Source organism: Castor canadensis, chromosome 10, assembly GCF_047511655.1.
Source record: "Castor canadensis chromosome 10, mCasCan1.hap1v2, whole genome shotgun sequence".
NCBI lineage: Eukaryota > Metazoa > Chordata > Mammalia > Rodentia > Castoridae > Castor > Castor canadensis.
Window position 1 is genome coordinate 117,025,363 of NC_133395.1, and position 27,274 is coordinate 117,052,636.

The 27,274-nt window shown below is 47.8% G+C and overlaps 1 protein-coding gene across 2 annotated transcripts; it reads right to left on the reverse strand.

Moving 5' to 3' along the window:
• Positions 1 to 3,507: 3,507 nt before the first annotated feature.
• Fam107a (family with sequence similarity 107 member A) lies at positions 3,508 to 23,986 on the reverse strand. Of its 2 annotated transcripts, none has more exons than XM_020186053.2 (4): positions 23,828 to 23,986; positions 8,531 to 8,705; positions 6,402 to 6,558; positions 3,508 to 5,966 (listed from the first exon to the last, which is right to left on the reverse strand). In XM_020186053.2, exons 1-4 carry the CDS (start codon positions 23,904 to 23,906, stop codon positions 5,859 to 5,861), a joined length of 519 nt encoding a protein of 172 aa, XP_020041642.2. In that variant the 5' UTR covers positions 23,907 to 23,986; the 3' UTR covers positions 3,508 to 5,858. The 2 variants fall into 2 exon arrangements, with proteins under 2 accessions (XP_020041642.2, XP_020041643.2); XM_020186054.2 differs by lacking the exon at positions 23,828 to 23,986 and adding an exon at positions 16,622 to 16,781.
• Positions 23,987 to 27,274: the final 3,288 nt, after the last annotated feature.

Consider the following 27,274-nt stretch of genomic DNA (forward strand, 5'->3'; position numbering starts at 1 on the left):
TGTTTTTGGAAGGTTCAGCAGTAGAGGACATAGTAAGGTGAGGTCCTGGGAGGAGCAAGGTAGTTGGGGGATGAGGGTTTAAGGGCACTGAAAAATCAGAACTGCAAGGGGCTGGAATTACCCCATGGTGGTAGATCCTGACCTGTTGGTTGACCCCAGAGACTGGTTGGGTTTGGGGGTGATGAATAGCTGCGGTCTGGACCACATCAGGGTGTAGACATTCTTTTTCCCAGGATCAAGATAGGTCTATGTTGGTCTGAGGTGGAAGCTAAATCTCTCAAGTCCAGATGGACGAATGGAGGGTAAAGGAGGTCCCTGAATCCCAAGGCAAACATTCAGGCTGGTGGTGCAGGGGCCTCTGTGAGCCTTTTCTAGGAGCAAGTCCTGGCTATAATGGAAAGAACAGACTTTGCAGACAGATGGCTCTGGTGTGAATCTCATTTCTCCCTGGGAGTTGCTTTGTGCCTTCTGGCAAGTCCCCTAACTTACCAAGGCCTTGATTTCTTCATCTACACAGTGAGCAGGATGACCTGATTGTTACGGTGGTCACATTGCTCGTCCTCCACAAATGCTGTGATCACAACTAACGTCCTCAGTTTGCAGGATTTGGGGTGGAACCGGAGATAATAGTGAGGCCCCGGTCCTCCAGGGACTTGGTGTTATTGTAACCTACAGTGTGGTAAGGCTTCCCTGCTCAAGCTACTGAGTTTGGAGGACTCCCCTGCTGCCCACGTGGCAGAACCAGGGAGGGAAAGTCCCTTACTTCTAAAGTTTGCTCTCTCTGGGCTCTGTGTTCAGCGCTGGTCTCTGCTGTGGGTGTCCTCCAAACCCAAACCAGGACTGGTAGGCTGGTGGTATGTGATAGAGTGCGACCTCAGTGAGAACAGGGGTTGCTTCTTTTTTTTTTTTTAAATATATATATATATATATTTAAATTTTATTCATATGTGCATACAATGTTTGGGTCATTTCAACCCCCTTCCCCCCCCCATACCCAGCAGAAACTATTTTGCCCTTATCTCTAATTTTGTTGTAGAGAGAGTATAAGCAATAATAGGAAGGAACAAGGGGTTTTGCTGGTTGAGATAAGGATAGCTATACAGGGAGTTGACTCGCATTAATTTCCTGTGCGTGGGTGTTACCTTCTAGGTTAATTCTTTTTGATCTAACCTTTTTTCTAGTTCCTAGCCCCCTTCTCCTATTGGCCTCAGTTGCTTTTAAGGTATCTGCTTTAGTTTCTCTGTGTTAAGGGCAACAAATGCTAACTAATTTTTTAGGTGTCTTACCTATCCTCACCCCTCCCTTGTGTGCTCTCGCTCTTATCATATGTTCAAAGTCCAATACCCTTGTTGTGTTTGCCCTTGATCTAATGTCCACATAGGAGGGAGAACATACGATTTTTAGTCTTTTGGGCCAGGCTAACCTCACTCAGAATGATGTTCTCCAATTCCATCCATTTACCAGCAAATGATAACATTTCATTCTTCTTCATGGCTGCATAAAATTCCATTGTGTATAGATACCACATTTTCTTGATCAATTCTTCAGTAGTGGGGCATCTTGGCTGTTTCCATAACTTGGCTATTGTGAATAGTGCTGTAATAAACATGGGTGTGCAGGTGCCTCTGGAGTAAGCTGTGTCACATTCTTTTGGGTATATCCCCAAGAGTGGTATTGCTGGATCAAATTGTAGATCAAAGTTTAGCTTTTTAAGGAGCTTCCAAATTTTTTTCCAGAGTGGTTATACTAGTTTACATTTCCACCAGCAGTGTAGGAGGGTTCTTTTTTCCAGGGGTTGCTTCTTGGCTCCTTATTTAGGGCAGGGCCTGAAGTCAGAGCGGAGCAGCCGTCTTTTCTTTCTCCAGTGACTTCAGGGCTGGGTGACCTTGGTCCTAAAATACAATCTGATGCTGGATCTGATGTGGCAGGAGCCACAAAACTCTGATGAGGATCCTATGGGTATAGCACACTGCATCCCCGAAAGCCTGGAGAACAGAGGAGGGTTTCATCTCTGGGTCAGGAAGGGCCTTCCGGGCTGCTGTGGGATGAACCTGGGAGAGGGCTGGGTATGTTGCAGCAGAGGGGGAGACAGAACTTCTCATCCACTAAACGTTTCTTAAGCCCCTTCTGTGTGCCTTGTGCACGGGGGTGTCAGCAGAAACACGGCAGACAGAAATCTCTGCCCTGTGGAGCTGACATTATCATTAGGAGAGGCACATGATGAAAAAGTAAAACATGCAATAGGTTCGAAGGTAGTAAATGGTAACAAGGAAAAATAAGGCAGGGATGGTGTGAAGAGTGATATCTTTTCCACCAAGCCTTAGTTCTTATGTGGACTCTGACTGGATCTAGGAACTGAATTACTACAAAGCTGATGGAGAAGAGAACAACAAGTTTTATTAAGTTTACATGTACATGGGGATCTGCACAAGAGAGTGAAGCCTGAAGAAATGACCAAAGCATGATGCTTTTATACTTTCTAGACAAAGAATAATAAATTTGTAAAGGAATGACAGGACAAATGGGCCACTGGATGAGGGTAGTAAATTCTAGAATGTCTCTAACAGATATATAGGGGCATGTGAGCTCCACTGGAAGGGAAATTATTTATTCAGGTTCACTGCAGCCCCAATTTACCAGTCTCTGGTGGCCTGCCTCATGTGGGGAAGACTCCCCCTCCTCCCTGATAGAATCTTTATGGCTTGTTGCTATAGGAAAAGATGAACCAAATGGCCTTTTTGAAGCTACAATTCCTCGAGTGATTCCATCTGGAAATAATCAACACACTGATTTGAATTGTTTTGAGATGGCATGTCCTTAACTCCTGCCATAGGGAGTGTATACATGTTGACATTTTAGATGGGGCCTCCTAATTTAGGAGGAACATGGAATAAGGCCTGAAGAAAGCAAGGAATGGGCTGGGTGGGTCCCCAAGGGAAGGGTGCTCCTGGCCAGCATGTGAGGAAGCCAGGCTGGCTGGGGACTTGGGAGACTGGTGGGAAGGAAGTCAGAGGTGATGAGGGAGCTGGACACTTAGGACCTTGGATATTGTAAGATGGACTCCCCTGGGAGCCAGAGGAGGGCTCTGTGCAAGGTGGCAAGACCTGCAGGGTAAGGCCAGGGTCATTCTGGCTGCTCTGATGAAGACAGGTTGTAGGGTTAAGGAGACCAGCATGGAGACCAGTTAGAACCAGTTAGGAGGAGGCCTCTGCCATGTTACATATGAAGGGTAGGCACACTGTGTCCACCACTGGGCCCCCAGCACGCGGCATGCTTCCTGGCACGGGGGAATTGAACTAGTCATACCCTAGCTCCAGTTCTTAGACTGGGGCCAGGTACAGGAAAAGAGAACCCAGGCACTGAAGCTGGCATCCCGATCCAACAGGTTTCTGGTGGGAAAGAGGAATTTGAATTTTTAACATGGTCTGCAGGTATTTCCAGGCAGGCAGGAGTGGCCTTTTGTATCAGGAATGCTTTTAGTTGCAAGTAACAGAGACTGACTAACAATGGCTTAAACAGGGATTTAGTTTTATTTACAAGAATTCTGGAGAAGGACAGCAGCTGGCATTGGCTTGGTCAAATGATAGGGCTCTATGATTGTCTTGGCCTTTTTCTTGTGTAGCAAAGTGGCTGCTATAGTTCTAGGGATCATATTCTTAATCAAGTCAGGAAGAAGAGAGAGGTAAGGGGAAAGCATGAGCCATGCCTCTTTTTGTCAGAAAAGCATAAGCGGACTTCTGCTTCCATTTCATTGGCCATGCCCAGTCACATGCTCACCCCAAGCTGTGAAGGAGGCTGGAACAAGAGAATCTGGATTTATAGCCTCTCTAGTGGGAGAGATAGCACTGCGCTGGCCACTAGGGAGTGCACATGGTGTCTGCATGGCTCCCAGGTGACATGATGCTTGAGGTCCCTTCTACGCCTGGGATTTCATCTCCACAACTTGCCATCTCCAAGGAGCACCTCTGGGGACCACTGAGGGGAACCTCAAGCATTCCCTTGTGTGGTCCTACTCCATCCAGGACATAGTCTCGTGTCTCTTCCAAAGTCTGAACAGCACAAGACCGCTGAGGAAGACTCCTTTGGGGAGCTGGTGGACTTTACTTAGGAATTGTGCCTTTTCAGCATAATCCTTACCTGGCAGATCCTTAAAATAGCTATGCCACATTCTCACCAAGACAGTCACATCAGGGGCCTTTAGAGCCTGACTTATACACATACACACAGGCAGCACGTCTATATTTACACTGATATACTGGCACCATGCACAGGAAAAGGACATTTTCAATCACTCTTGAGCCACCCAGTAAGAGCAGGTATGAGACTAGGATGATCCCTGTCTTCCTGTAGGTCCCTCTGGTGCTTCCAGGAATCAGATCCTCCTAGGGCCAGCTTTTCCCATAGTTCTGGGGAGGGAAAGGAAGTGCTATTCCAGCACTGCTCCAGCATCTTCAATCCTCACCGGAGGTGAGGATTTTATTCTTTAGGAGAAATGATTCAGGCCTGGTTTATTCTGCAAATCTCTAAAAATGGCATAGGGGCAAAAGGTTAAAATATTTGAGTCTTGACAGGAAGGGATTTTTTGAGGAAGAAGATTGGTGGATTCACTGGAGCTGGTCCAGGTTGGAAGGGCGGGGGGAGGTCTCAGGTGACAGAGGCTGGAAATCAGAAACTAAGAGGCGAGTCCATGGGTGTGCAGTGGGATTTTCAAACTACTGATTACATTTTCAGAAGCCCTATTGGAAACCATGCATATTTACTTTCTAAAACGCTATAGAAAAGTTAAAATTTCTTCTTTTTCTTTTTGGCTAGCATTGCCTAATGGCGTGGTCACACCAGTAAGAAATGCAGATTGGCAATTACATATAACTCTGGTGAAAACAGGGACGATCACATAAGCAGTACAATTTGCTGGGCAGGTCCTCCAGGGTCAGGAGTTCCTGGGGTGGGGTGGATAAGGAATGAAGTGTCCTTGGGGCTGCAGGTGGTGTTGGGAACCCCCAGGGCAGAGGTCAGTGAGAGGTAGATGTGTTTCTGATTCACATTCACCTGGATGCTCTGGATGTTCAAAGTGTGACCCTCAGCCAGCAGCCCCGGCCTCTGCTGGAAGCTTGTTAGCTGTGCAACCTTACCTCCTACCCCAGGTCTATTGAGCAGGAAGCTGTGTCCTAACAGAATCCCTACTGGTTCATACGCACAATAAAGCACTCTTTTTAACTGTGAGCAGGAACACCATAGCCCTGGTGAGGTGTGTTTACCCAGTCCAGACAGTGACAACTGTGGATGGGAGAAATAAAAGCACAAGCACAGGGGCAAAGCCTGGCAAGCCTAACAAAACTGCCTTAGTACTCTTTCGGCCTGGTGAAGCAGCCTCCTATGGGCTGCTCTGCCCTACCTCTGCACAGACAGCTTAGCCTTTCTCCCTTCGGTGGCTTTCAAGGCAGTGTCGCTGATGCTTGCTTAGCTGCCCCACACCTGTCCTCAGGTACAACCACAGGTGGAATTGTTGCATTGGAGGTTCCTGGTGGGAAGGTAGGAGCAGAACAGGGTAGGCCAGAGGGGCTCCTGACCCTCCTTCTCTGTCAGGAAAATCTCCTTTGAGGGCTCCGAGTCAGGAATGGGCCTTGGAGAAGGCTTTCCTGGCAGTGGATTCCTTTTGGGGCAAGAGGAGTGGGTGCTCAGAAGGAAATTTCTAGAAGGGGCCCACAGCTTTCCCTGTCTGGAGCTTGAGGGTCTTCCCAGCTTCCCAGGGAGGGTAAATACATTTCTACTGGAGCAGGTGTGAACAACGCAGATGGCCCCCAATGCTGCCAGGTATGGAGGGTGGAGGAGGGGCTTGGGTCAGCAGACAGCCAGCTCTACAGTGCTCTCTCTTCACTGGTCAGAGTAGTGATTCTGCGCAGATTTTCCCGGACTTTGATAAACTCAGGGGCGTGGTCCTCTTCCTTTTCTGGGGGTTTTTCCAGCTGAAGGAGGGAGAAGTGGAGCTATGAAGTGGGTGGGGCTGGGGGAGTCCTATCCTCTGAAGTCCTGGGATTGGACCAAGGGTCCTCTCAGGAGGAAAGCAGAATCAAACTAGGGATGGGTTTTGCCACTAATCTGGTAAGTAAGGGACAGAGCGTGAGTCTGAGTTACCCTTGCAAAGCCTGGTTTAAATCACTTCCTCTGGGCTGGGATTCCCACCTCTAAGATGGGAATGGCACTTGTTCACAGGGCAGAAGTAGCTTGCAGGACATTGGATCAATGAGGGAACTGAGCGGCAGAGAAGGGAAGTCACTGGCCCCAAGTCACACTGTAGACCAGTGGTGGATTCTTGATCCCATGTCCCTTGTGCCCATACTTCTCCCAGGGCCAGGACATAGCCATGGAAGCTCAGGCTGGGCCCGGGTGTCCTCACCCACCTGGTTGAGCCTCTGCTGGCGCCTCAGCAGCTCCTGCTCAAAAGGACACTGCAGCCGCTTGGCCTCCAGCTCCTCCTTCTTCTTCTTGATGAGCTGGTTCCTGCGACGGTGCTCCAGGACACGCTGCAGCTCTGGCTTGCTGTCCACACCAAGGCCCCTGGAGTGGGGGAGCTGTCAGGAGACCCTTCCCTCCCCCCCAGTCAATCTCACCCTTGTTTCCTGCAATACTGGGAAGTCCTGGGAGATGGAACCATCATTTCCCATTTTACAGAGAAGAGCTGCCAGATCTCAAGACACAGCGCAAGTCACTGCTATAACAGGGCAGGTGGAGGATTTGAACTCAGACTGTCTAACCACAGAGATCAGATTTTACTTAATTTCTGTGTATTTTCTTAGGATGAGGTTCTAAAGGTGGAATTTCTGGGCCAGGATCTTTTAAAAGATTGTGAGTACATATTTCCGTTTGCCCCTTAGAAAGGTTATCCAATATATTGCTATCAACAGTGGGCAATCTCCCTGTCATCACCAACCAATCTTTCTATGTTTAGAACCTTGCAGGCAAGAAATGTTATCAGTTTTCATTTCTTTCCTTGATTATTAGTCACACAGAACAGCTTGTGACATGTTTATCAGCCATTTGCATTTCTTCTTTTATGAATTGACTGTGCCTACTCTTATCTTTTCCTTACAGATTAAGATAACTGAATATATTAGAATTTTTATGTGTATATATTTATTTTCAATATCATTTATTTATATTACAGATATTGCCCCTGGTTTGTCTTTTAGCTGCTGTTTTTTGATTGTGGTGATGTTTTTGTGTCTTTTTTTTTTTTTTTTTTTTTTTTGGCAGTGCTGGGGTTTGAACTCAGGGCTTTGAACTTGGCAGGCACATGGCTCTACTGCTTGAGCCATGTCTCCAGCCCGTGGTATGTCTTTGGATATTAAAAAGGATGATAATTCTAAAAGGCAAGCAGAGAAAATGGTCTTGTTATAAAACTAAGTGAAAATAAAATTGAAAACAGGCCAGTGTACAAAAGGATAATTACTAGAATGGTGGTGTTACACAGCTGAAAACCAGAATAATTGCACCCAGCTCCAATACTAGAGCTGGTCAGCAGAGGGAGCTATGGAACCACCTCCACCTTCATCCTGGCACTGGAGAGCTGGTCCCTATTTCCCAGGCATCAGAGAGGAGCCTCACTCATTGCATCTGGTACATTGCAGTGGAAGAGCCACCTGAGCCTTTTTGTAACATTGCTAGTCCCCTCTTCTACCACTATGAGCCCCATGTTAGACATAGGGGCCTTTTTGGAGCACTGAGACTTTGTGCCCCTCCTTTAAAAATGTCTTTTTGGCGGTACTGGGGATTGAACTTAAGGCCTTGCACCTGACTTACTTGTTGAGATGGGGTCTTGTGAACCTTTTTCCTGAGCTGGCCTCAGATGGTGATCCTCCAAATCTCTGCCTCTGGAGTGGCTTTTTGATTGCCATGTGGGCCACTGTGCCTGGTCTATGTGCCTCTTCTATTGAGGTCCTCCCCAGTCCATCCTCCTCCTCTGGGTGGTATCTCACAATCTCGCACCAGTCACACCAAGCTACTTGTGTTTCCTGCCCATTTGCACGTGCTGTCCCCTCAGCATGCAAGGCCCACCTTCCTGCCTGGATGACTCTTGTCTCCCTTCAGGCCTCAGTTAAGGGTGTCACCTCTTCTGTGAAGTAGTAGGAGGATCCCATGTCCCTCCTCTGGGATCCAGGCCCATTTATGCCCTCAGCAAGGCAGCCATTTTACTCTTGTTTAGGTGTCCCTCTCCCTCCCTGGAGGCAGGAGCTGGGTCCCCTTCTTTCTTGTACCCTAGGTCTGGGCACACTGTAGCACACAGTAGGTGCTCAGTAAATGTACCTGGAGTGAAGGCATGAAGTGGGTAGCTGGGAGGGAAAATGGGGCTTTGGTTCTAAGGGACCTTCACAGTTTCTGCTGGTGACCTTGTGGGACATCCACCCTTCTCTGTCCCATCTCCTGGAGGGTGGCCAGGCCTGCCTGGCTGCCTGTCTGCCATGAGGGGACTCTCCAAGCCCCAGAGGCCTGCAGAATGCCTTCTGGGCCTAGGAAGCCAGCACCATCCCACCTTCTGTGGTTCATGAGCAGCTCTCGGTGCAGCTCCTGGTGACTCCGGGAGGCTTTCACTGGGTTCAGCAGCTTCTTGGGCTTGATGAGCTCTGGGTTCCATTCTCGGTACTCTGGCCGGGCCATGAGGCCCCCGATGTCTGCCCGCTCCCTCTGGATCTCTGAGTACATGGAGGCTGTCAAGAAGGATGGAGGAGTTGTTCAGAGCGGGCCCAAAACACCTTTCTTCCCTGGTGGGGCACAGGTAAAGGTGCAGGGTTTTGGTGTCAGTTGTACTTTGGCAACCTGTGTAACCCTGGGCAAGCCACCTGACTTTCTGAGCCTTGGTTTCCTCATCTATAAAATGAAGTAATAATTGAACCTATTCGCAGTGTTGGAAGTGATATCTGTGAAGTGTCTGGGATAGGCAAGGAAAGTGGTGCTGGTCAAGCATAGTAATCTCAGTCAGGCCTGTAATTTCAGTTACATGGGAGGTGTAGATAGGAGGATCTTAGTTCGAGGCTGGCCCTGGCAAAACCTCAAGACATTATCTGAAAAACAACTAATGAAAAAAAAGTAGTACTGGGTCACAAAATATGGGTTAATGCTAGTATACATTTTTGGCCTGACTTTGCAAAAAAAACAATCTCCCCCACCCTGCAGCAACAAAAGGGATTATGTTTGAGTTTCTATTTTTCCACAAGCTTGTAGCAGAAAAAAGAAAAAGTGTTAAAAAGGAGTAATATGTATGTGTTGAAGATAGTTTAGATAAATGCACTGACAGAAGGAAAATGTCACCTCTTTTTGTCCAATTCCCTATCCATAGTTCCAAATTTGCTTGTGGAGGAGTTCGGCTTTTCACTGTCTCCACATCAGAAAGCAGAGTGGGAAAGGCAGGGACTGTTTGTCCCTAATTAAGGGATGTCGGCACTTGTAAGTAAATGTCTGGCTGGTGTTACCTCCCTTCTACCAGAGCAGCTTGAAACCTGTCAGTATACTTGAGAGTCAGGCAGAAGGGCTCCCTTGGCTACAAAGTGGCTCCTTATTCTTGAAATGCTTGGAAGTGCTAGAGAGAGAGAGAGAGAGAGAGAGAGAGAGAGAGAGACAGAGAGAGAGAGAGAGAAACTAGCCACTGCATGGCCAGCAGCTGCTTATAGTAATTGCAGAAAACATTTAGAACATGAACTCCTCCATGAATCCAGCTTTTCTGAGGTTGAGTCCGTTCTGCATGCCAAGTCTGGTCTGGTATTGGTAACTGGAAGTAAAACATTTGAGGTTTTGGTCTTGGAGAACTAGTACCCCAGGACATGTGGGAAGTGAAGGAGGTATCCCCATCTCACACACTGGGTCTCAGTTCCCTCTGGAGACCAAGTGGCCAAGTGGGAAGAGCCTGGAATCCCTGGCTGGCCTGAGCTTGCATGAATGGATGGACTGGACGGGAGCTCTCCAGTCTGCTGCTGGGGATGTGGTCTGTGTAAAACCTGGATGTGGCTAGCAGCTTGTTGGGGTCAGAAATGCAGAGGGGGTTTAGTGGGGTGGAAATTGCAAGGTGACACAGCTAGGGAATGGAGGCACCAAATGGAAGAGACAGTGCTTTGCAGGAGTGGCATGCCAGACATGTGGCATTCCTGTTATTACCATTACAGGCTGCTGTTAGGGGCAATAGTAAGACTACTTAAGTAAAAGTGTTGTGGAAACTGGAAAAGGTATTAATTATTATTAAGACACTTTGGATGTAGCCAGATTAAGTGTGAGGTGTAGAAACATATCTGCAATTTTTTTCTTGAATTAGTATTCTTAGAACTATTTCTAAAATGAGAATTCTAATTAGTTTCCTTTTCTTTTTCATAAGGCTGTTTTCAGGTTATATTTGTTCTAATTGTTTGATTCTTAAAAAATGGTTGTAATAGCATTTTGTAGTTACTTTAAAATGGGCACTTGATAAACAGTTGGCTATGTCTGTTCCCTGGCTCCTTTTTCCACAGTTATTTTCTAAGTCCTTGGGACCAACTTGTCTGGGAGTCAGTGTATTGGAACATCCTCATTCAAATTGAAGACTCCCAACCTTTTGATGCCTATTTATACCCATCCTTTAGCTGAGTAATTCTCAGCTTCACTCTTTCCTTCCCATGTGCTCAATTCTCATCCTATTCAGGTCTTTGTTACACCACACTTTAATAATTACTGTGATTCCTTAGCCGTTCACTCTACCTTAGTCTCTTTGTGTCCCAAACGTCCCAGAGCTGCACGTTTCATCACTGACACCACCTTTAAAAAACTAATTGTATGTTGCTAAAGTGACAGGACAGGAAACAGAAATAAACTGTATAACTTTAGGAAAGGAGATGGTGGAATGAATATTGAAAAAGGTGTAGCAATGTATCCAGCAAAACATTGGGAGAGAGAATTCAGTAATCTGACCAGATGCAAAACAAGTACACAAAATCAAAAGCCCTTCCATAACAGGAATGGCCATTGAGAAAGTATTTAATAATAAAAGATAGAGCCAGGTGCTGGTAGCTCCTGCCTATAATCGTAGCTACTTATGAGGCAGAGATCAGGAGGATTGAGCTCTGAAGCCAGTCTGGGCAAATAGTTCATAAGACTCTATCTCAAAAATACCTAACACAAAAAAGGGTTTGGTGGAGCTCAAGTGGCAGAGCGTCTGCCTAGCAAGCATGAAGCCCTGAGTTCAAACCCGGGTACCACAAAAAAAAAAAAAAAAAAGCATTCCACAAATGTTTGGGTTCCACTAATTTGTCAGGTACTGTGGTGGACACAGGACACACACAGAGAGGGGACCTAAAAAAGAAGGTCCCTGTTCTTAAAGAGCCAGCACTCTAGGAGGGAGGCAGACAGTAACCACACATACAAATCAATAAAATCAAACAATTACAAATGAAGATGAGTTCCATGAACAGAAATAGGTAGCTTTGACAGAGTTTAATGAAGGGCCCACCTTCAGCCAGGTGCAGGGGAAGGGCTGCTCTGGGGGGAGGTGACATTTAATATCTGACTGTTGAGATTGAAGGGTGAGGCAGCTTGGAGCTGAGGGACCAGCATGTGTGACTCATGTACCTTGAACAAGCTGGATCTGTTCATTTGAACACAAAGGCACAGTGTGCCTGGTATGGCATGAGAGAGCCAGCAGTGCTGGGAGTGAGGGTGGACGGGTGGGTTTAAGTGCAGGAAAGGGCACGTCTGATTCAGTCTTTAAAGGTCATTCTGGCTGCTGTATTGGGAAAACCGTCAGTAGGGTTAGGGAATGTTTTAGGACTGGTTTCCTTCACTCCCACTGGGCAGTCTCTGCTTGCCTGTCTCCCATTAAATTCCAGAGGAGAAAACCCCTTTAATTGGCCTGACTGAGGACCACAGGTCACCAGCAGCCCATGGGTTGACTGCCATGGGGTCAGTCCTTCAGGAGGACTCATCTACAGGGTGGCCCTTGAAAGAGGGTCCCTGTTTGGTTTAACCTTCTGTTGTCTCTGTCTTGAAATTCCTGATACATTTTGAACATGTGATCCTGCATTTCTTTTTGCACTGGGGCCTGCAAGTGATGTAGCCCTGTACCTCGTGTCTAATCAGTGACCAGCAGTGGCTCGCTCCACTCCAAATCCTCCTTTCAAATTAAATCAGTGATGTATGGGAGAGGACACCTGGTGTGATAGGTGAGGCTGGAATTCCAAAGATGAGGCTGGTTCTTCAGCCCAGAGCTGTAGCTGGGAAAACTGCTACCCTTAACCCCTCTAGGGGCCAAACTCTAGCAAATAGTATGTGTGAGATCCAGTGTGTCAGGATGGAATAGGGTAGGGAGGGGAGGGCTTTAGAACTGCAAAGAGCCTCCTCTCTTTTAATTTAAGTAAGGAAGAGTGGTACACAGGTCCTGTCACAAAAGGAGCTGCTCAAAAGATGCTTGCTGTATGGGCAGCTGTAGTAACCAGTACCCAACCCTCAAGGCTATACTAAACATTTTCCAAGCACTGCCCAACTCCAAAGCACAAGAAAATCTAGGCTGTCCTGGGCCTCAGCTAGGCCTCCTCAGGCAGGGGTCTTGGGTTATTCCTGAGCTGCTGTGCTCTGAGAAATCCAACACCATTGGGGAAATGGCCTTCACTGGGCAAACAGGTGAGGTGGGCATTAGACAGGTTATCTCTGAAAAGAAAAAGATAAATGCCTAAAGGCATTTATCAAGAAGGTCAGGAAGGGGAAAATAGGCTGGATGTGGTGGCACATATCTGGAATCCCAGCTTCTCTGGAGGTAAGGGTAGGAAGATCTGCAGCCCCAGCAAAGTTAGAGTGAAACCCTATCTGAAAAACAAACAAAAAGCAAAAATCTGGGAGCAAGGCTCAAGTGGTAGAATATGAGACCCTGAGTTCAGTCTCCAGTATGCTGTGCCCACCCCCGCAAAAGAAAACAAAGAAAAAGAACATTACATGTGATTAATTCCCTTTAAAGATATGCAGAAGTGTATGTATGGAAGGAATATGGAATTTGGAGCCATTCAGGCCTGAATTTGAATCTTAGCTATTGAGTCTGAAAACTACTGCCTTGGGCCCAGATCCCACAGACTTGGAACCTAGCCACGCCCACTTGTTCCTTATTGTCTATGGCTGCTTTCCGGCAAGAGCAGCAGAGTTGAGTAGGCAGGACAGCTGCTTTGGGTCTGGTGTTTTCTCTTTTGGAAATGGGTAGTGCCACAGAACTCTTCTGCTCGGGGCTCTTGAATAATAAAAGTTGATACTAGCAAAGTGCCTTGCAAATGCCTAGTGCAAAGCTGAGTGTTCAGTACCAGCTCTGCCACACACAGCAAGGTAGGCTGTGCACTGCACAAATCTAAGGCTTCAGCTCCCATAGGTGAAACTGAATGGTGCCCTGGAAGCACACGGTGCGACTGCCCTGTTATCTGCTCTCAACAATTGCTATTAATAAATCCCATTCCTGGTACTGGATTGAGTTCTTTCATTCTCTTTAAAAACAGTGGTTAGATCAGCAATCCTAACTTTGGTTGCGTGTTGGTGTCACTGGACATTTGAAAATACTAATATCCGAGTTGACCTCAGGGATTCTGATTAATTAGTTTGGGGGTGCAACTTGGCCTTTGAGGCTTTTACGAACTCTCTAGGAGACTCCAATAGTCAGACATCTTTGTAAACCTTGGAGTTTATAAAAAAAAAAAAGCAAAACAACCAAGTTCCTTTGCTTGGGCCTGAGTGAGTCCAGCTGACTGTGGTGGCCTGGTTACTGTGAGCAGGTCTGATGAAGGACACAGTTCTTTGCAGCTGTGTGACCTCAGGTTGGTCTTTAACCTCTGAGGACCCTCTTCTGGAGAATCATGGCATGAATATTGATGGAGTCAGTGCTGAGCATGGGTTGAAGGAGCTGGCAGGTGGCAGCTAATCTTGGAGTCTTATGTGACCATAGGATGGGCAAATCCTTTCCTTTCCCACTCAGTTTGAGTCTGGGGCCAACTTCTTTCAAGGTGTGGGGGTAATAGGAGGCAGAGAGATGGTGGGAACCCCTTGCTTGGTTCTTGTCTGATTCTGGTGACCCTGGATGTCCCACAGCTCCTCCCTGGAGGCTCCATGGAATCCCTAGACTCCCAGGGTGAGCTCACTGGGCTTGTGCTAGGTGTGGCAGCTTGGAAACCCAACATAGGAAATAAAGTGACAGATAGGCAATTACAGTGACAAGGTGCCAGGACTCATCCTGCAAATAGACTCCAGGCTGTCTAAGGTCTTTTGTGTGTGTGTGTGTGTGTGAGTGTATGGAATTGAGGATTGAACTCAGGGCCTCTTGCTTGCTAGGTCAGTTCTCTACCACTTGAGCCATGCCTCTAGCCCTTTTACTTTTAGTTTGTTTTACATAGTTGTGTCAAGTTTTTGCTTGGGTGACCTTTGACAGCAACCCTTCTACCTCCATCTCCCGAGCACGTGTGCATCACCATGCCTGGACCTGTCTAAGTTCCCAATGTCTCCTCCATCTGGCTTTGTACTGCTTGGTGGTTCTGGTTGTGTCTTTGGTGGCATCAGTGATAACAAATTGTCCATGATCCAGGAAAGTGGTTAAAGCAGATGTTTCAGAGGAGACAGATTGGGTTTAGATCACGGTGGTACCCCCCCTCCTATTTCTGTGACCTTGGGCAAATAGCTTAACCTCTTTGAGCCTCTGACCAGTGGGGATCACGGCAATACCTACTGTGGGGTCATATGGAAGGTGGAATGACATAATGATGTACTGAACGAGCATCTCCCTGTACCTGGCAGAGTGATGCTTGCTGAAGGCAAACTGTGGTCCTCCTGCCCTGGGGGAGCCTTGTGGGTGAGCATTGGACACTTGACCCAGGAGGCAGCCCATTTTATAGATGAGAAAATCCAGGCCCAGTGAGGCCAAGATACACATGAATGGATGGCAAAGCCAGGATCTTTGAGCTACAAATTTAGTGCTCTTTCTATCACGCATGCTACTGTGTTCCAGGTGCAACATGTTTTCCCCTTGACAAAGCAGGTTTCCATCCCTTTCTTCTCTCTGTGTACTAAAGAAACCCCAATGAAGAGGCAGTACAAGCCCACTTGATAGATAAGAACACAGAGGCCTGCTAATTGGAGGTCTTGTAACCTACAAGAAATACAAATGCTCACTGGTGAGCACTAGTCCACCCCAGCAGCTCTGGACTTAAACCAGAAGCCACAGGCTGACTGCCCACAGGCTGATCTCCGGTTAGGAAAGACTCAACTAGTGACCTTCCCTCCCGCTGCCTCACTCGAGACCTTTCTGGTTCACCATTTAACAGGGTGACAAGCAGAAGAGAAGAGAGGCTTTAAAAATAACAACTGGCAAGGGAAAAAAAAACCCATTCACTAAAAGTGACAAGAATGGCCACTGTGTCTCCCGGACTTATTGCTTTCTTCCTCCCAACAGGCGGTGCTCATTTGTGTTTTACTGGCTAGTGACCAAAAGACAGAGGGTCTAGAGCCACCTCCAGTCTCCTGGCTGCCAATTCCCGGAAGCCCCCATCAGAGTCACTTGTCCCCTTGGTGCAATGACTCAAGACAAATTTCTGTGACCCTTTGACTTGTTCTGCAGTAACTCCCTGTTTCATGAGGAGAAAGCCTGGGTAGGTGTGAGGGGGTTTGAATCAACTCCACACAGAGTCTAGGGCTGGACATGGGGGTTCCATAGCAAGACTAAGCACAGAACCCATCGATAGACCAGGTACTGCTGCTGGGTAGGTAGTGGCCTGATGCCAGCCACCTCACTGGCAGGTGTCTCCAGGGGGAGATTCCAGCAGGCACCACTACTCACAGAGCCACAAAGGGCCACTCAGGATCTAGGCCACCCGGAGACATAGGTGCCGGGGCTTCCACTAGGTCAGAAACCACCTGGGTTTGGTAGCAGTTTTAAAAAGTGCCACTCCCAGTCCTTTATTGACTGATTTTTGGCCCAATGACAGACTTGCTTTGTACTACAATACACTAAAGCCAAATCCACCAGAAAGGTGACCGTTACCACACTGTTAACCCGTACTCACTGTGTGCCAGGGACTAGCACACTATGTGCCTAGCTGTTGTGTCCTGTGAAATTCTTACAACAGTCCGAGGAGGTAGGTGCATGGATATCCCCATTTTATAGACAAAGATACTGAGGCTCAGAGAGATCATCTGATTTTCCCAGGTCACACAGCCAGTGGATGAAGGAACTAGAATCTGAGCTGAGCTCTGGCACCAGAACCTGTGTTCTCTCCATTTTGCCACTTTGTGGCACTCTGTCCTTTTGTCTATCAGTTATTAAGCAACATCCCCTCCCCACCATGCTGTGTGGTAATGGATTTGAAGAGGACCACATCACGCATTAATTTAGATTCCTAAACAAAAACATCAACAGTAAGTCAGGGCTGTCTCTGGGTGCGCACTGGGTGCCACCTGGTTTCCTATCCTTTTTCCAGACCCAGAATGCTGGAAGGAATCTCTGTATCATTTCATCCATATGGGGACAGAGCCCAGGTAGCTAAACTCAAAGGGCGTAGCTCCAAGGCTGCCCTCCTTCTCTCCACCCCCCTCCCCCAGAACAGTATCCAGCCTGACAGCAAATGAAACAGAACAGACATGGTCTTACTTCTCTTTCGTCCCGGTCCTCTGGAAGGGAAGTCACAGCAGTGTGACTGGGGCTGTGCACTCCAGGCAAGTCCCAGACTAGCAAGGAAGGCCGCCTCCAAAGGGCGGTTCCTAAACTCCTGGGATGGGAAGCAGCTGAAATGTACCCACAAGTGAGGCAGCTTTGCATTCCTGTTTATTCTGGTATCAATAAAAAGGAACTGTTACTATAGTGACGGCTATTTCACTTGGTGCTCAGCCACATCCACGATGTTGAACACCGTGTCCAAGCCACCCGTTGGAGAGGCACAAATAAATACCTATTTTGTCAGATTGATGAGGAGTAAGAAACATGCCAAGCTTTGTTTTCAGCAAGACGCCCCCATGGGAAGGAATTTCCCCTGTTTCTAATGGGAGGGTTAGGCCAGAGTGGATTCCAGAACTTCCCCAGGGAAGGGAAGTCAAGCATCCAGTTACAGTGATGAATTCTTCAGGAGAAAACAGCTCTTAAGGTGCAAGGGGGTTGGGGGAGCAGAAGGAGCTAATGGATATTGACTCAGTTCTTGGTCAGCCTCTAATACACATCAGTTACTTGATATTGATGTCTCTGAATGTCACAGAGGAGCCAGCAGCAGGGTGTGGCCCAAGAGAGACCATGGGAGAGTGGCAGCTCAAGGGTCTGGGCCAGCAGGCTCCTTGTCAGCCTGGCTCTGGTACCAGCCCCTTCGGTGGCTACTCAGTACCTCTGAGCCTTGGCCTCTGCATTTGTTAGATGTGGAGGACAGCAGGGTGGTTGGGAGGCTACCGAGGGAGATGGCATTGATGAAAGCATACAGGCAGTGCTCAACAGTCGGACTTTGCCTGCAGAGAGAACTGGACTCTGTATATGCTGCCTGGCTGTGTCTCTGTGCCAGGAATAGTGGCTAATGAAAAAGTGAACAAATATAAAATAAAGCACACATGCAGATCCCCAAGCCAGCCTGGGTGCTTGCAGATAATAGAGGTCTTCTTCTAATTTCAGAACCAGTTTGCACTGAAAATCTGGAATTTTCTAGAGTTTAGCATCATCCTCTATCCACTGGCAAGTAAACTAGCAACTAATACTTAAGCTGGCCTTTGTCTGACTTGACTTTCTTTCTTTTTTGGTGGTACTGGGGTTTGAACTTAGGGCCTCATGCTTGCTAGACAGGTACTCTTACCTCTTTAGCCACTCCACCAGCCCGACTTTACTTTCTTATGGAATCTTGGTTAGCTGGAAGGTGACAAGGCCCAAGGCACACCTCAAGCTTCAGTAGAGGCACTGCAAATGCAATTTTGTGCTTTCTTTGTCCTATGTGATTTGTTTACTTAGCAAACATTCATTCAGTACCTGTGGTGTTCCTGTTCCAAGTGCTGGGGATACAGTATGGAGACAGATGTTCTCTCTGTCCACAGGGAACCAGCATTCATGGGGGGGACTGAGACAGTGTATAAGGAGACACATAAAAAAGTGATTAGACTGGGGGAGGGGAAGGGGTGACTGGGAAGGGTGGACACGGTGGGGGATGGGGCACTGACTCACAAGGAATCAGAGAGAGAGTGGACAGTTAGTGGCAAGGCCCCACATGGGAAGGAGCTGGTTATGATGGGGGGAAGGCAGTGTGGCTGTGTGTTTGGAGTGAGGGAGATGGGGGATGGGGTTGAAGAAGGGAGGAGGGGGCAGGTCACGCCAAGTTGACCAGTCTGAGCAACTGAAACTTAGAAGGTCACACATTCTCAAGCATAAAACAGTTTTCTGGAGACAATGCATAGTCCTTTTGTTTATTCTTTCCAAGTTCTGCTTTTCTTGAAATACTTTGAATGGCAGCCTTCCCCAGCTCCCTCCACCTCCACCCTTACCTTACCCTAACTTCATTCACTAAACTCTTGTCAAGCCTCTCTGCTGCCCCTGGCTCCTTCCTGCACATTGTGCTACTTCTGCGAAGAAGTGATGTGAGCATTTCTTGGTCTTTCAAGTGGCTCATCTGACCCAGTAGCCTTTTGACAGTTGGGAAGACGAGAGGGGTTCTGGGCATGGGGACCCTGACAGTGTCTATTTACTACCTTCCAAAGACAGAATCCTATAGTCTAGCTCACTCCAGAGGAAGAAGCTCACCCCAGCAGTGACCTCCGTTGCCACCGTGCATTCGCTTTATTGGAAAATCTAGATGGCAGCCCCAGAGAACCTGAAGGCCAAGAAGCAGGTGTGGGAGTGGGCGGCAGGAATCCCCCAGGTTAGGCACTATTTTCCCCAGTTATTCAGGACTCACTGTACTTATTCCTCCAAAGCTCTTCTCAGTGTCCAGCTTGGGTGGAGTCCCAGCAGGCTCACCCACCAGATTGCCAGCTGGAGGGCAGGAGCCTCATCCCAGCCTTGTTAGGATTCCTGTCACAGTACCAAGATGCTCAATAACCATGACCCAATGCATTCAGATCCCCAGGCTTATGGCAGCACCATCCAACTGCATGTGTCTTTGTGCCCATGTCCCTGGATGGGAGATTAGTGGTCAGCACCATTGCCCAAGCCACACCCATCAATAAGAGATGTGACACCCTGGGATAAGGTACAATCAACAAGCATGTCTATTGACTTGAAAAAGATGTCCCCATGTGTGGGAGGAAATCCAGCTGCAAATCACATGCAGTGTGTTCCCCCCTCCATTTTGTTCCAAGACAAAAATTAGACTATACATAGAGAACCAATCAGAGGCATATGCCCTTGTCTGGTAGCAAAAGTCATTTCTAGATTAATGTGTCTTAAGTGTCATTATTAAATATCATAGGAAAAGAGTTAAGATGGAATTATGGGAACATAGACTGCTGTATCAGAGTCTTTGAGGGGGGCCTAAATATGGATTTGTGTGTATATGTGTGTGTGTGCCTGTGTGTATGGTGCTGGGGATGGAACCCGGGGCCTCATGCATGCAAGGCAAGCACTCCACCACTGAGCCACACCCCCAGCCCAAGAAAATGGAATTTTAACATCTTCCCTTTGAGATTTGTTTATGTTAAAGAGTTTGTTCTATGGAATAAAATTACAGGCCCTTCTCTGTTCACTATATTTCTGTAATGTTTGTGACTTAAAAAAAAAAAACTCTAAGCATATATTGCTTTTGTTATAAGAAAAAGAGCTGAAAAGATTTTTAAAAATGAGGAAGAATAACGTTTTCCATGCAAAGATATCTAGTTTCTGAATGTCATGTTGTTCAGTTATATCCATTTTGAATATGGGAAAAGAGAGGCCCTGGAGCCAAAGAACCTTGGGAGTTTACTCCAGGAAATGACAGGATTCAGGCCTGAGTTGCTGCTCCTGCCTCTGTGGGTGTGACTATGTCCCTGGAGGCCTCTCCATTCTTCTAGACGGAAGGGCTCTGGTTGGGGATCAGAATTCTTGCTCTACCCTACAGTGGGTGGAGGGGACTCAAGGGGATCCTAGAGGCTGAGCACACCTCTGCAGTCGTGGTCATGTCCCTTTGAAGTCTGTGGTCTTACAGAACCCGAGGCACCAAAAGGAAGGGAGATAGTGAGGACCAGATTCGTGAGGGGAGCTGAAAAATTTCCTGCATTTATTATGGGCTGGGGTTGCAGCTTCTAGAAAAAAACACCCTCAAATGGCTTTCCTTTCATTTCTGTTCTCTTTTCTCCAAGCACTTGAAGCAGCTTGTATGGGCCCCCGAAAACATCAGAGAAGTTTCCATGGCAACTCAAAACTTCCTCCTCAGCCCTGTATTCAGTCTACATCCTCAAGGCCTCAATGAGGTTTCTGAGAAGCCAGGCACAAAACAGCCCTAGGATCAAACCATACCCCGCCTCCCTCACTGCCCCAATTGTGCTCTGCTGAAAGGACATGGCGGAGAAAAAGCTGTATTGGCAGGGAGGCTTGTCATGAGATCCGTAGAGAAATTATAAAAGGACGGAGGAGAGCAGCCTTTACAAGTTTGAATGGGGACTTCAAGCGTGAACACAGGATGGTGGAGGGGCAGGAAGAAGCAAGAGTCCTGTTTCGGAAAGCTGGGTCTCATCCCAGCTGCCATGAGGCATGGCTTATCTGGTCTGTGAGCTGCACAGAGGACCCTGGGGTCCCCCCACCTCACACACATTTTAAATTTCTTGTAGCCAGAATGTAGAAAATAAAAATGGAGCACTCCCAGCTAAATTTCATTTTCACATACACAATGACTTTTTTTTTTTAGTATAAGCATATCCCATGCAATATTTGGAACATACTTCCACTAAACTGTTACTCGCTGCTCACCTGGCATTCAGATTTCCCTGGGCACCTGTGCTTTATCTGGCAGAGGTGCAGACGGAGGCTGCGTCTGCCCCCTGGCGGCCGAGGGGCAGAACAGGCACCTGGGGAAGGTGCTGTTTAGTCCAGGCTGCAGAGGCGCCTTCCTCCCCACCAGGTACCTGGCCTGAACTCCAGGTAGGGAAGTCCTGACTTTCATGACAGGACTTCATAGCTTTCCAGGCATGAGTTATTGCACAGAGGGGACACTCCAAGCCCAGTGGCTAAGAACATGCCAACCCTGGCTCCACTGGACAGCTAGGTGACCTTGACACCTTGTTTCCTCATCTCTAAAATGGGGCAGATGTTCTTTTGAGGAGCAAAGGACATACATAAGGTATGGAAAGACCTGTCACAGTAGCCGAGTTATCTTGATAACCCTGTTAAGAGCATTAAAGATTTTCATTCAAGTGAAAAAAATGGGATTAAAGACTGGAGTTGGTACAATCTCAATAGTGCAAAACAAACACACATGTGAACTATGCACAGCAAAGACTGGAAGGAGATGTCCCCAAATGTTACCAGTGACTGCTTATGGTTAGTGGGATTATGGGTTAAGCTTCCTCCTCTTTATTCTCAGTTTCCCAAATTATCTATGGAAGCATGCATTATTTTAACATTAATTTTTTTTCTAGCAGTGTAATTTTTCTTGGCACACAGCTTGAGGCTACCGTTCATGAACATGGCTGCCATCTTGGTTCGGATTCTCTCCTCTTGTCCTTGGGCACTGCTAAAGGGAAAAAGAGCTCACTCCATCATCACGTGACCCCACTCCCATTTTCATGTCTTGCTTCTCCTTGTACAAGGCAGCCAGAGGAGTGGTTCCAGAAGCACACAGCCCTAGGCGTGAATCTCAGCTTCATCCCTGACTAGCTATGTGGCCTTAGACAAGTCATGTTACCCTCTGAGCCTCAGTTTCCTCATATTTCCAACAGGGGTTAACATGACTTACCTCCCTGAGAGGAAGAATATGTCTGTTTTACTTATCAACCAATACATTACTGTACCTTGCTCCTTGCAAGTGCAAAGCCCTGAGTTCAAACCCCAGTTTCCCTCCAAAAAAAAGTACCGAATGAAACATTACTGTGCCTCACATAGGGCCTAATGCATAACATGGCCAATAAACATGAGTTGGATGAATACATGAATGAGAGGAGTTGGTGAGATGATAGGTGAATATAGCATTTGACAGAGTGACAGTAACAAGTGACCAGCCACCATTTGCCATTATCATTCCCAGAAGATGTGTGACTTTGCAGCCCAGGTGGACCTAAGTTTGAATGTGTCTTCTACCCCTTCGTAGGGTGGGAAAAGTCCCTTAGACTATGGGCAAGCTGTTCTAGCTCTCTAGGTCTTAGTCCCCTCATCTACTAAAGAGAGATGATAATTATCAGCGTCCTTTCAGAGTTCTGAAAACTGAATGAGACAAGACACAGTGCTTACAGTAGGAGTCACCCACCTCTTCACGGCAGTCTCTGTCCTCTTCCTGGCTTGTAGCTGTGTGTGGTGGTGTTAAGGGACAAGCATGTGACTCCTAGAATGACTGCTATGTCTGCTGTGCTGGATGGGCTCAAAGCTAAAACCTGGGGCTCATAGCCTTGGCTCCAGGTTAGAAGAAATCCATGGACTTCAGATTATGGACAGCTTTGTGGGAAGATAAGAACTGAGTGGGGGCACTTAAGGTGCTTTGTGGGGAAGTGGCTTGAACTGGGTTTGAAATCGGATTTCCCTGATTTTTGACTATTTTGATCTCTCTTTTTTTTCTTTTTTCGGTACTGGGATTTGAACCCAGGGCCTCACGCTTGCTAGGCAGGCACTGTATCACCTGAGCCATTCCACCAGCCCTTCCCCTGATTTGGGGGCTCTTTCCTCACTGCCCTGCTCAGCCAGAGTCGAGACCCTCCCCCAGGAATGTACCGCCAGTCCTGAAGTGGTGTCCAGTTCTCGTTTTCTGACTTAGAAATTCCAGTGTTCCCAGCTAGTAACTGGGCTCTGGATCTCCCCCGGATGGGGTGGGTAAGAAAGACATTGAGCCCCAGAGCACAAGGGCTCAGGTGACCGGAACACCCACTGCTGCTGCCAGATACGCACGGACCGCTCCTCTGCGGCTTTTGGCTCCCAGGGTCGTGGAACTGACTACTGGCTGAGACAGGCTCTTTGCCCGAGGCTGAGCCCAAGTCCCTTGTCATATTCTGATCACTGACTCCCATCTGGCAGGAACCCTGGCCGGAGGCCAATTTCACCTTCCCTAAATGTCTCTCTCCAAGCCTATTTCTAGAAGAAAGAGCCCCAAACAGTTACTGAGCGCACCCGCCTTTCTACATCGCTATGTTTTTCCCAAATTATTTTTACGCAGACCAACTATTTGTTTATCTCACTGTAATTGTCCTGAGTAGTAAAGCAATACACGCTTATGCAAACAAGCAGAAAGTCATGGAAAAAAAACATCAGTTATCCACCCTCAAAAAAATATAGCCAGTGTGTGTTTCCCTTCCAATCATTAATTGCACGCATGCCTGGAGAAAAACGCTTCTGAGAGGTGCAACCCCTCTGCCACAGGACAGCGGAGGCGGGTGTCAGAGCGCTGTGGGTTCCCGGGCTCCTTAGCGCCCTGCTGCTGGCTGCGCGGTTTTCTGATGTGCGCACTTGTGAGCAACCAGGACCTGGAAGCTCCAGGGAGTTCTGTGATCAGGAATCCAAGTGTGCGTGTGTGTGTGTGTGTGTTCTCACACATAGGAAGAAGGCAGTATCTCTAAAGATAGGTCCCCAAAAGAAAGGACAAAAAGAAAAGTAACTGAAAAGAAGAGCAGAAGGGAAGGGGAGGCAGATGAATGAGGCAGGACCAGGGGCTGTGCATCGCGCTCCAGTGTGCCCTCCTTGAATGAAAGGAGGCAGGGACCCAGTGGCGTCATCCACACTTACCCGACTTGAGCAGCACAGCCCGGTAGAGCCCGGTGGCCTCGGTGGGCCCCCGTGCCCACTCGCCCAGCCTCTGCGCCATGCCCTGCTCGCCCAGCTGCGGATCGGATGGGGCACTGCCGGATCCAAGCGCACCAGGACCAGTATTGCGACCCAGCTGCCCAAAGCCGCCCGAGGATCTGATTACAGTGGTGACGGCGGGAGGGGGGCGGCGCAGAGACACCGGGGGAGGAACGCGAGAGCAGGGGCAAAGGCAGGTACTCGGTGCCCAGGTGGCAGGCAGGGCACTGGGAGCGTCTGTAGCGAGGCCTCCCCATCAAGGCGAGAGCACGGAGTGCTGGCTTCCAACCTGGCTGTCCGCCTACTCTTCTCTGTTGTTTTTGGCCCCTGACCTCGCTGAATGTTACAAGCAGGTGTGGGATTCTGAAGGGACATACCTGGAATCAGATCCCAAGCCCCACTAGTTACTAGCTGGGCGACACCATGATTTAGTAACTACCCTCGGAGAACCTCAGTTTCTTTCCATCCCTGTAAAATGGGGATATTCAATACTTCTCTCTTGGAGTTGGAAGATTGACTGGCTCAGTATACGTTTATATAAAGTGCTTAGAACAGTGGCTGGTCCAGAACCCAGACTACATATGGTACTTTAAAAAATGCCGCAGAGATCCTGTGGCAGGTGGCACTGAGCAGTAGACACTGGGGGTTTGGGGACGCAGGACTTGGAGAGGGAGGTTGATGGGACTCCGGAAGACTGATTTTTCTGGCTTTGTGGAGTCCCTTTAACAGCTGCAGAGGAGAGGACCAATCAAGAGTCTGAAGGTGGGCAGAACAAAGTCAATCTGGGCTTTTGGAAGATGTAAGAAGCTGACACTTTTGATTATCTACTTTGGTGCTAAGTTTTTTGTTATTTATTTATTACTGGGATTGCACTTAGGGCCTTGTACCACTGAACCCCATCAGCCAGCCCTTTCTGTATTGGTTATTTTGGAGCTGGAATCTCACTCTATATCTGGGTGGGCCTGGACTGCCGTCCTCCTATTTGTGTTTTTCAGAGTAGCTGGGATGTCAGGTATGCACCACTGTACCCAGCTATTGGTTGAGATGGGGTCTGGAAAACTTTTTGCTCCCACTGGCCTCAAATCATGATTCTCCAGTTCTCTATCTCCCACACAGCTAGGATTACAGGCTTGAGCCACTGCAACTGGCCTGAATTTCCTCCAAAACAAACTTAATGTTAACTGTGTGTTTCATGTCCTCTTTCATTTAATCTTTATGCCCTTGAAGTAGAGTCTGTTGTTCCAATTTTACACAGGAGAGGAAACAACTTCTCTGAAGTCACACAGTATGAGCTGGGATACAAATTCAGGTGACATGACCCCCGACATTGGCCACTCTCTTCTATTGCCTTTCTGTTATCTCATTTACTCTCCACAACAGTCCTGAAGGGTAGGTATGACCTCTAACACAGAGATAAAACAATTGTGACTCAGAGAGGTGATCTGGCTTGCCAAGACCCAGTCCACTTCTGGGCCCACAAGCCTTGTGCACCTAAAAGCTATTGACTCCCATGGAGCTACCTAGGGTATGAGATAGCTTCTGTTCAAGGCTGTGTGTGAATGGGCCAAGGAATCATTATCCAGTGCCACCTCTCCCTGTCTCTATGTCATCTCCAGCCTCCAGATCTCCTAGGTCACCTGCTGGCCTTACCCTCTTTGGTTGGCTCTTGGCCACTGCCCAAGTCTAGCTTTTGCTCTTACTTAGAGGTCTCTGTACTTCTCTGCTCCTTAGATAGCATCCATTGTCCCAAGGGTCCATCTGACACACCTCGGACACCACCTAGGGTCTCAAGGTAGGGGCTTGTCAATTGCAACAGGCCAGCAGGTGTGTCAGGCACAATACCAGACTTTGGGAATTCACTATCTCCAGAATGTGAAATTTCATCTAGTTTACAGTTCATCTCACTTAGTGTACACAGTGGCTCTTTTGTGGTGCTGGGGTTTGAACTCAGGACCTCATGCTTGTTAGGCAGGCGCTTTACCACTTGAGCCACTCTGCCAGCCACAGTGGCTCTTTGATAAGGCTTAGGTGACATATCCAAGATCATGGCACTAGTGAGTAGTGGAGCTGGAATTTGAAATGAGATGGTGCCAAAACTTGCTGCAGGGGAAACCAAGCCAAGTGACGTTCAGAATAATGGTGACTAAGGTTTGTGCTTTTTTGTGGATCATATGAAAGATTAACTCTGGTTACTCCCCTGTGGCGTTCCAGGTGGGTTGGACTTACCTGGGCGGTTTAGTTTCTGCTTCTCATTTTCACTACAGAATTTGGCCTGCAGAGAGTATCCTTTCTGTGAACAGAGAGAAAGGGGGGTGAGGAGTATCTGTTCCTGGGAGGAGGACAGGTGATGAGGTAGTTCTACAGTCCTTGTTGTTTGGCCACAGAGAGGACTGGTCAGGTCAAAGTCTTGTAGTTTTTGGAACATGTGTATATTTATATGACTTGTGCTCTTAAAAAAAGTAGACATGTTAGCTCTCCATTGCTGTGACAAACTGCTTGAGATAAACAACTAAAGGAGGAAAGATGTATTTTGACTCACAGTTTCAGGGGTTTCACTCCACAGTTACTTGGCCCCACACTGTAGGCCAGAGTTGAGGTAGAGCATCATGGTGGGGAGCACATGGTAGAGCAAAGCTGTTCACCTCATGGTAGCCAGGAAGTGGAGAGAACAGGACTGGCTGGGGACAAGGTATGTCCCCAAGGACCTGACCCCAATGAGCTACTTCCCCCAATGGGCCCCTGACTCCCAAAGTTTCTACCTCCCACCTTCCAATAATGCCATCAAAATATGAATCCATAACTAAAGACCACACTTCATCCATCTCTCTTTACTTCTACATAATGTCCCTTTCTGTTGTGGGATTCCATCAGGAAGTTGTCAGGACCTATGGGGACCCCATAGGTCCCCTTCGCTGTGACAGTTACCTAGGCTTTTTGGTGACCCTCACAATTTGGAAGGGCGCCAAGACTAATGTTCTTTAATGTTGAGCTCATGCTCTGGGGAAAGTGGATAATTCCGCAGAGAGAAAGCCAGGGCCAGAAGCCAGGGAGGCCCCACCTTCTCCTTGCTGGGCATTATCCAGTGAGGACAGAAGGACTTCACTTCCTGACTTTTTCCTTTGGGGTTCCCAGTTTGAGTTCTGCCCCCAAAGAGAGCATAGAATACAATGTTTGGGAAAAAACCCAAAAAAACCCAAAAAAGCCGCTTTTGTCTTTTTAAACAAAGGATTAAGGAGACAATTAACCTTATCTATGGAAGAAAAATCTAGAGCATATAAAAAAGGACCTCCTGCTGGAGACCCCAGCCCCTTCTCACACCTCCTTCCACAGAGCTGGGAAGCAGGGCTGGGTCTCCAGGCACCATCACCATTACAAAGCCAGAATGTCATA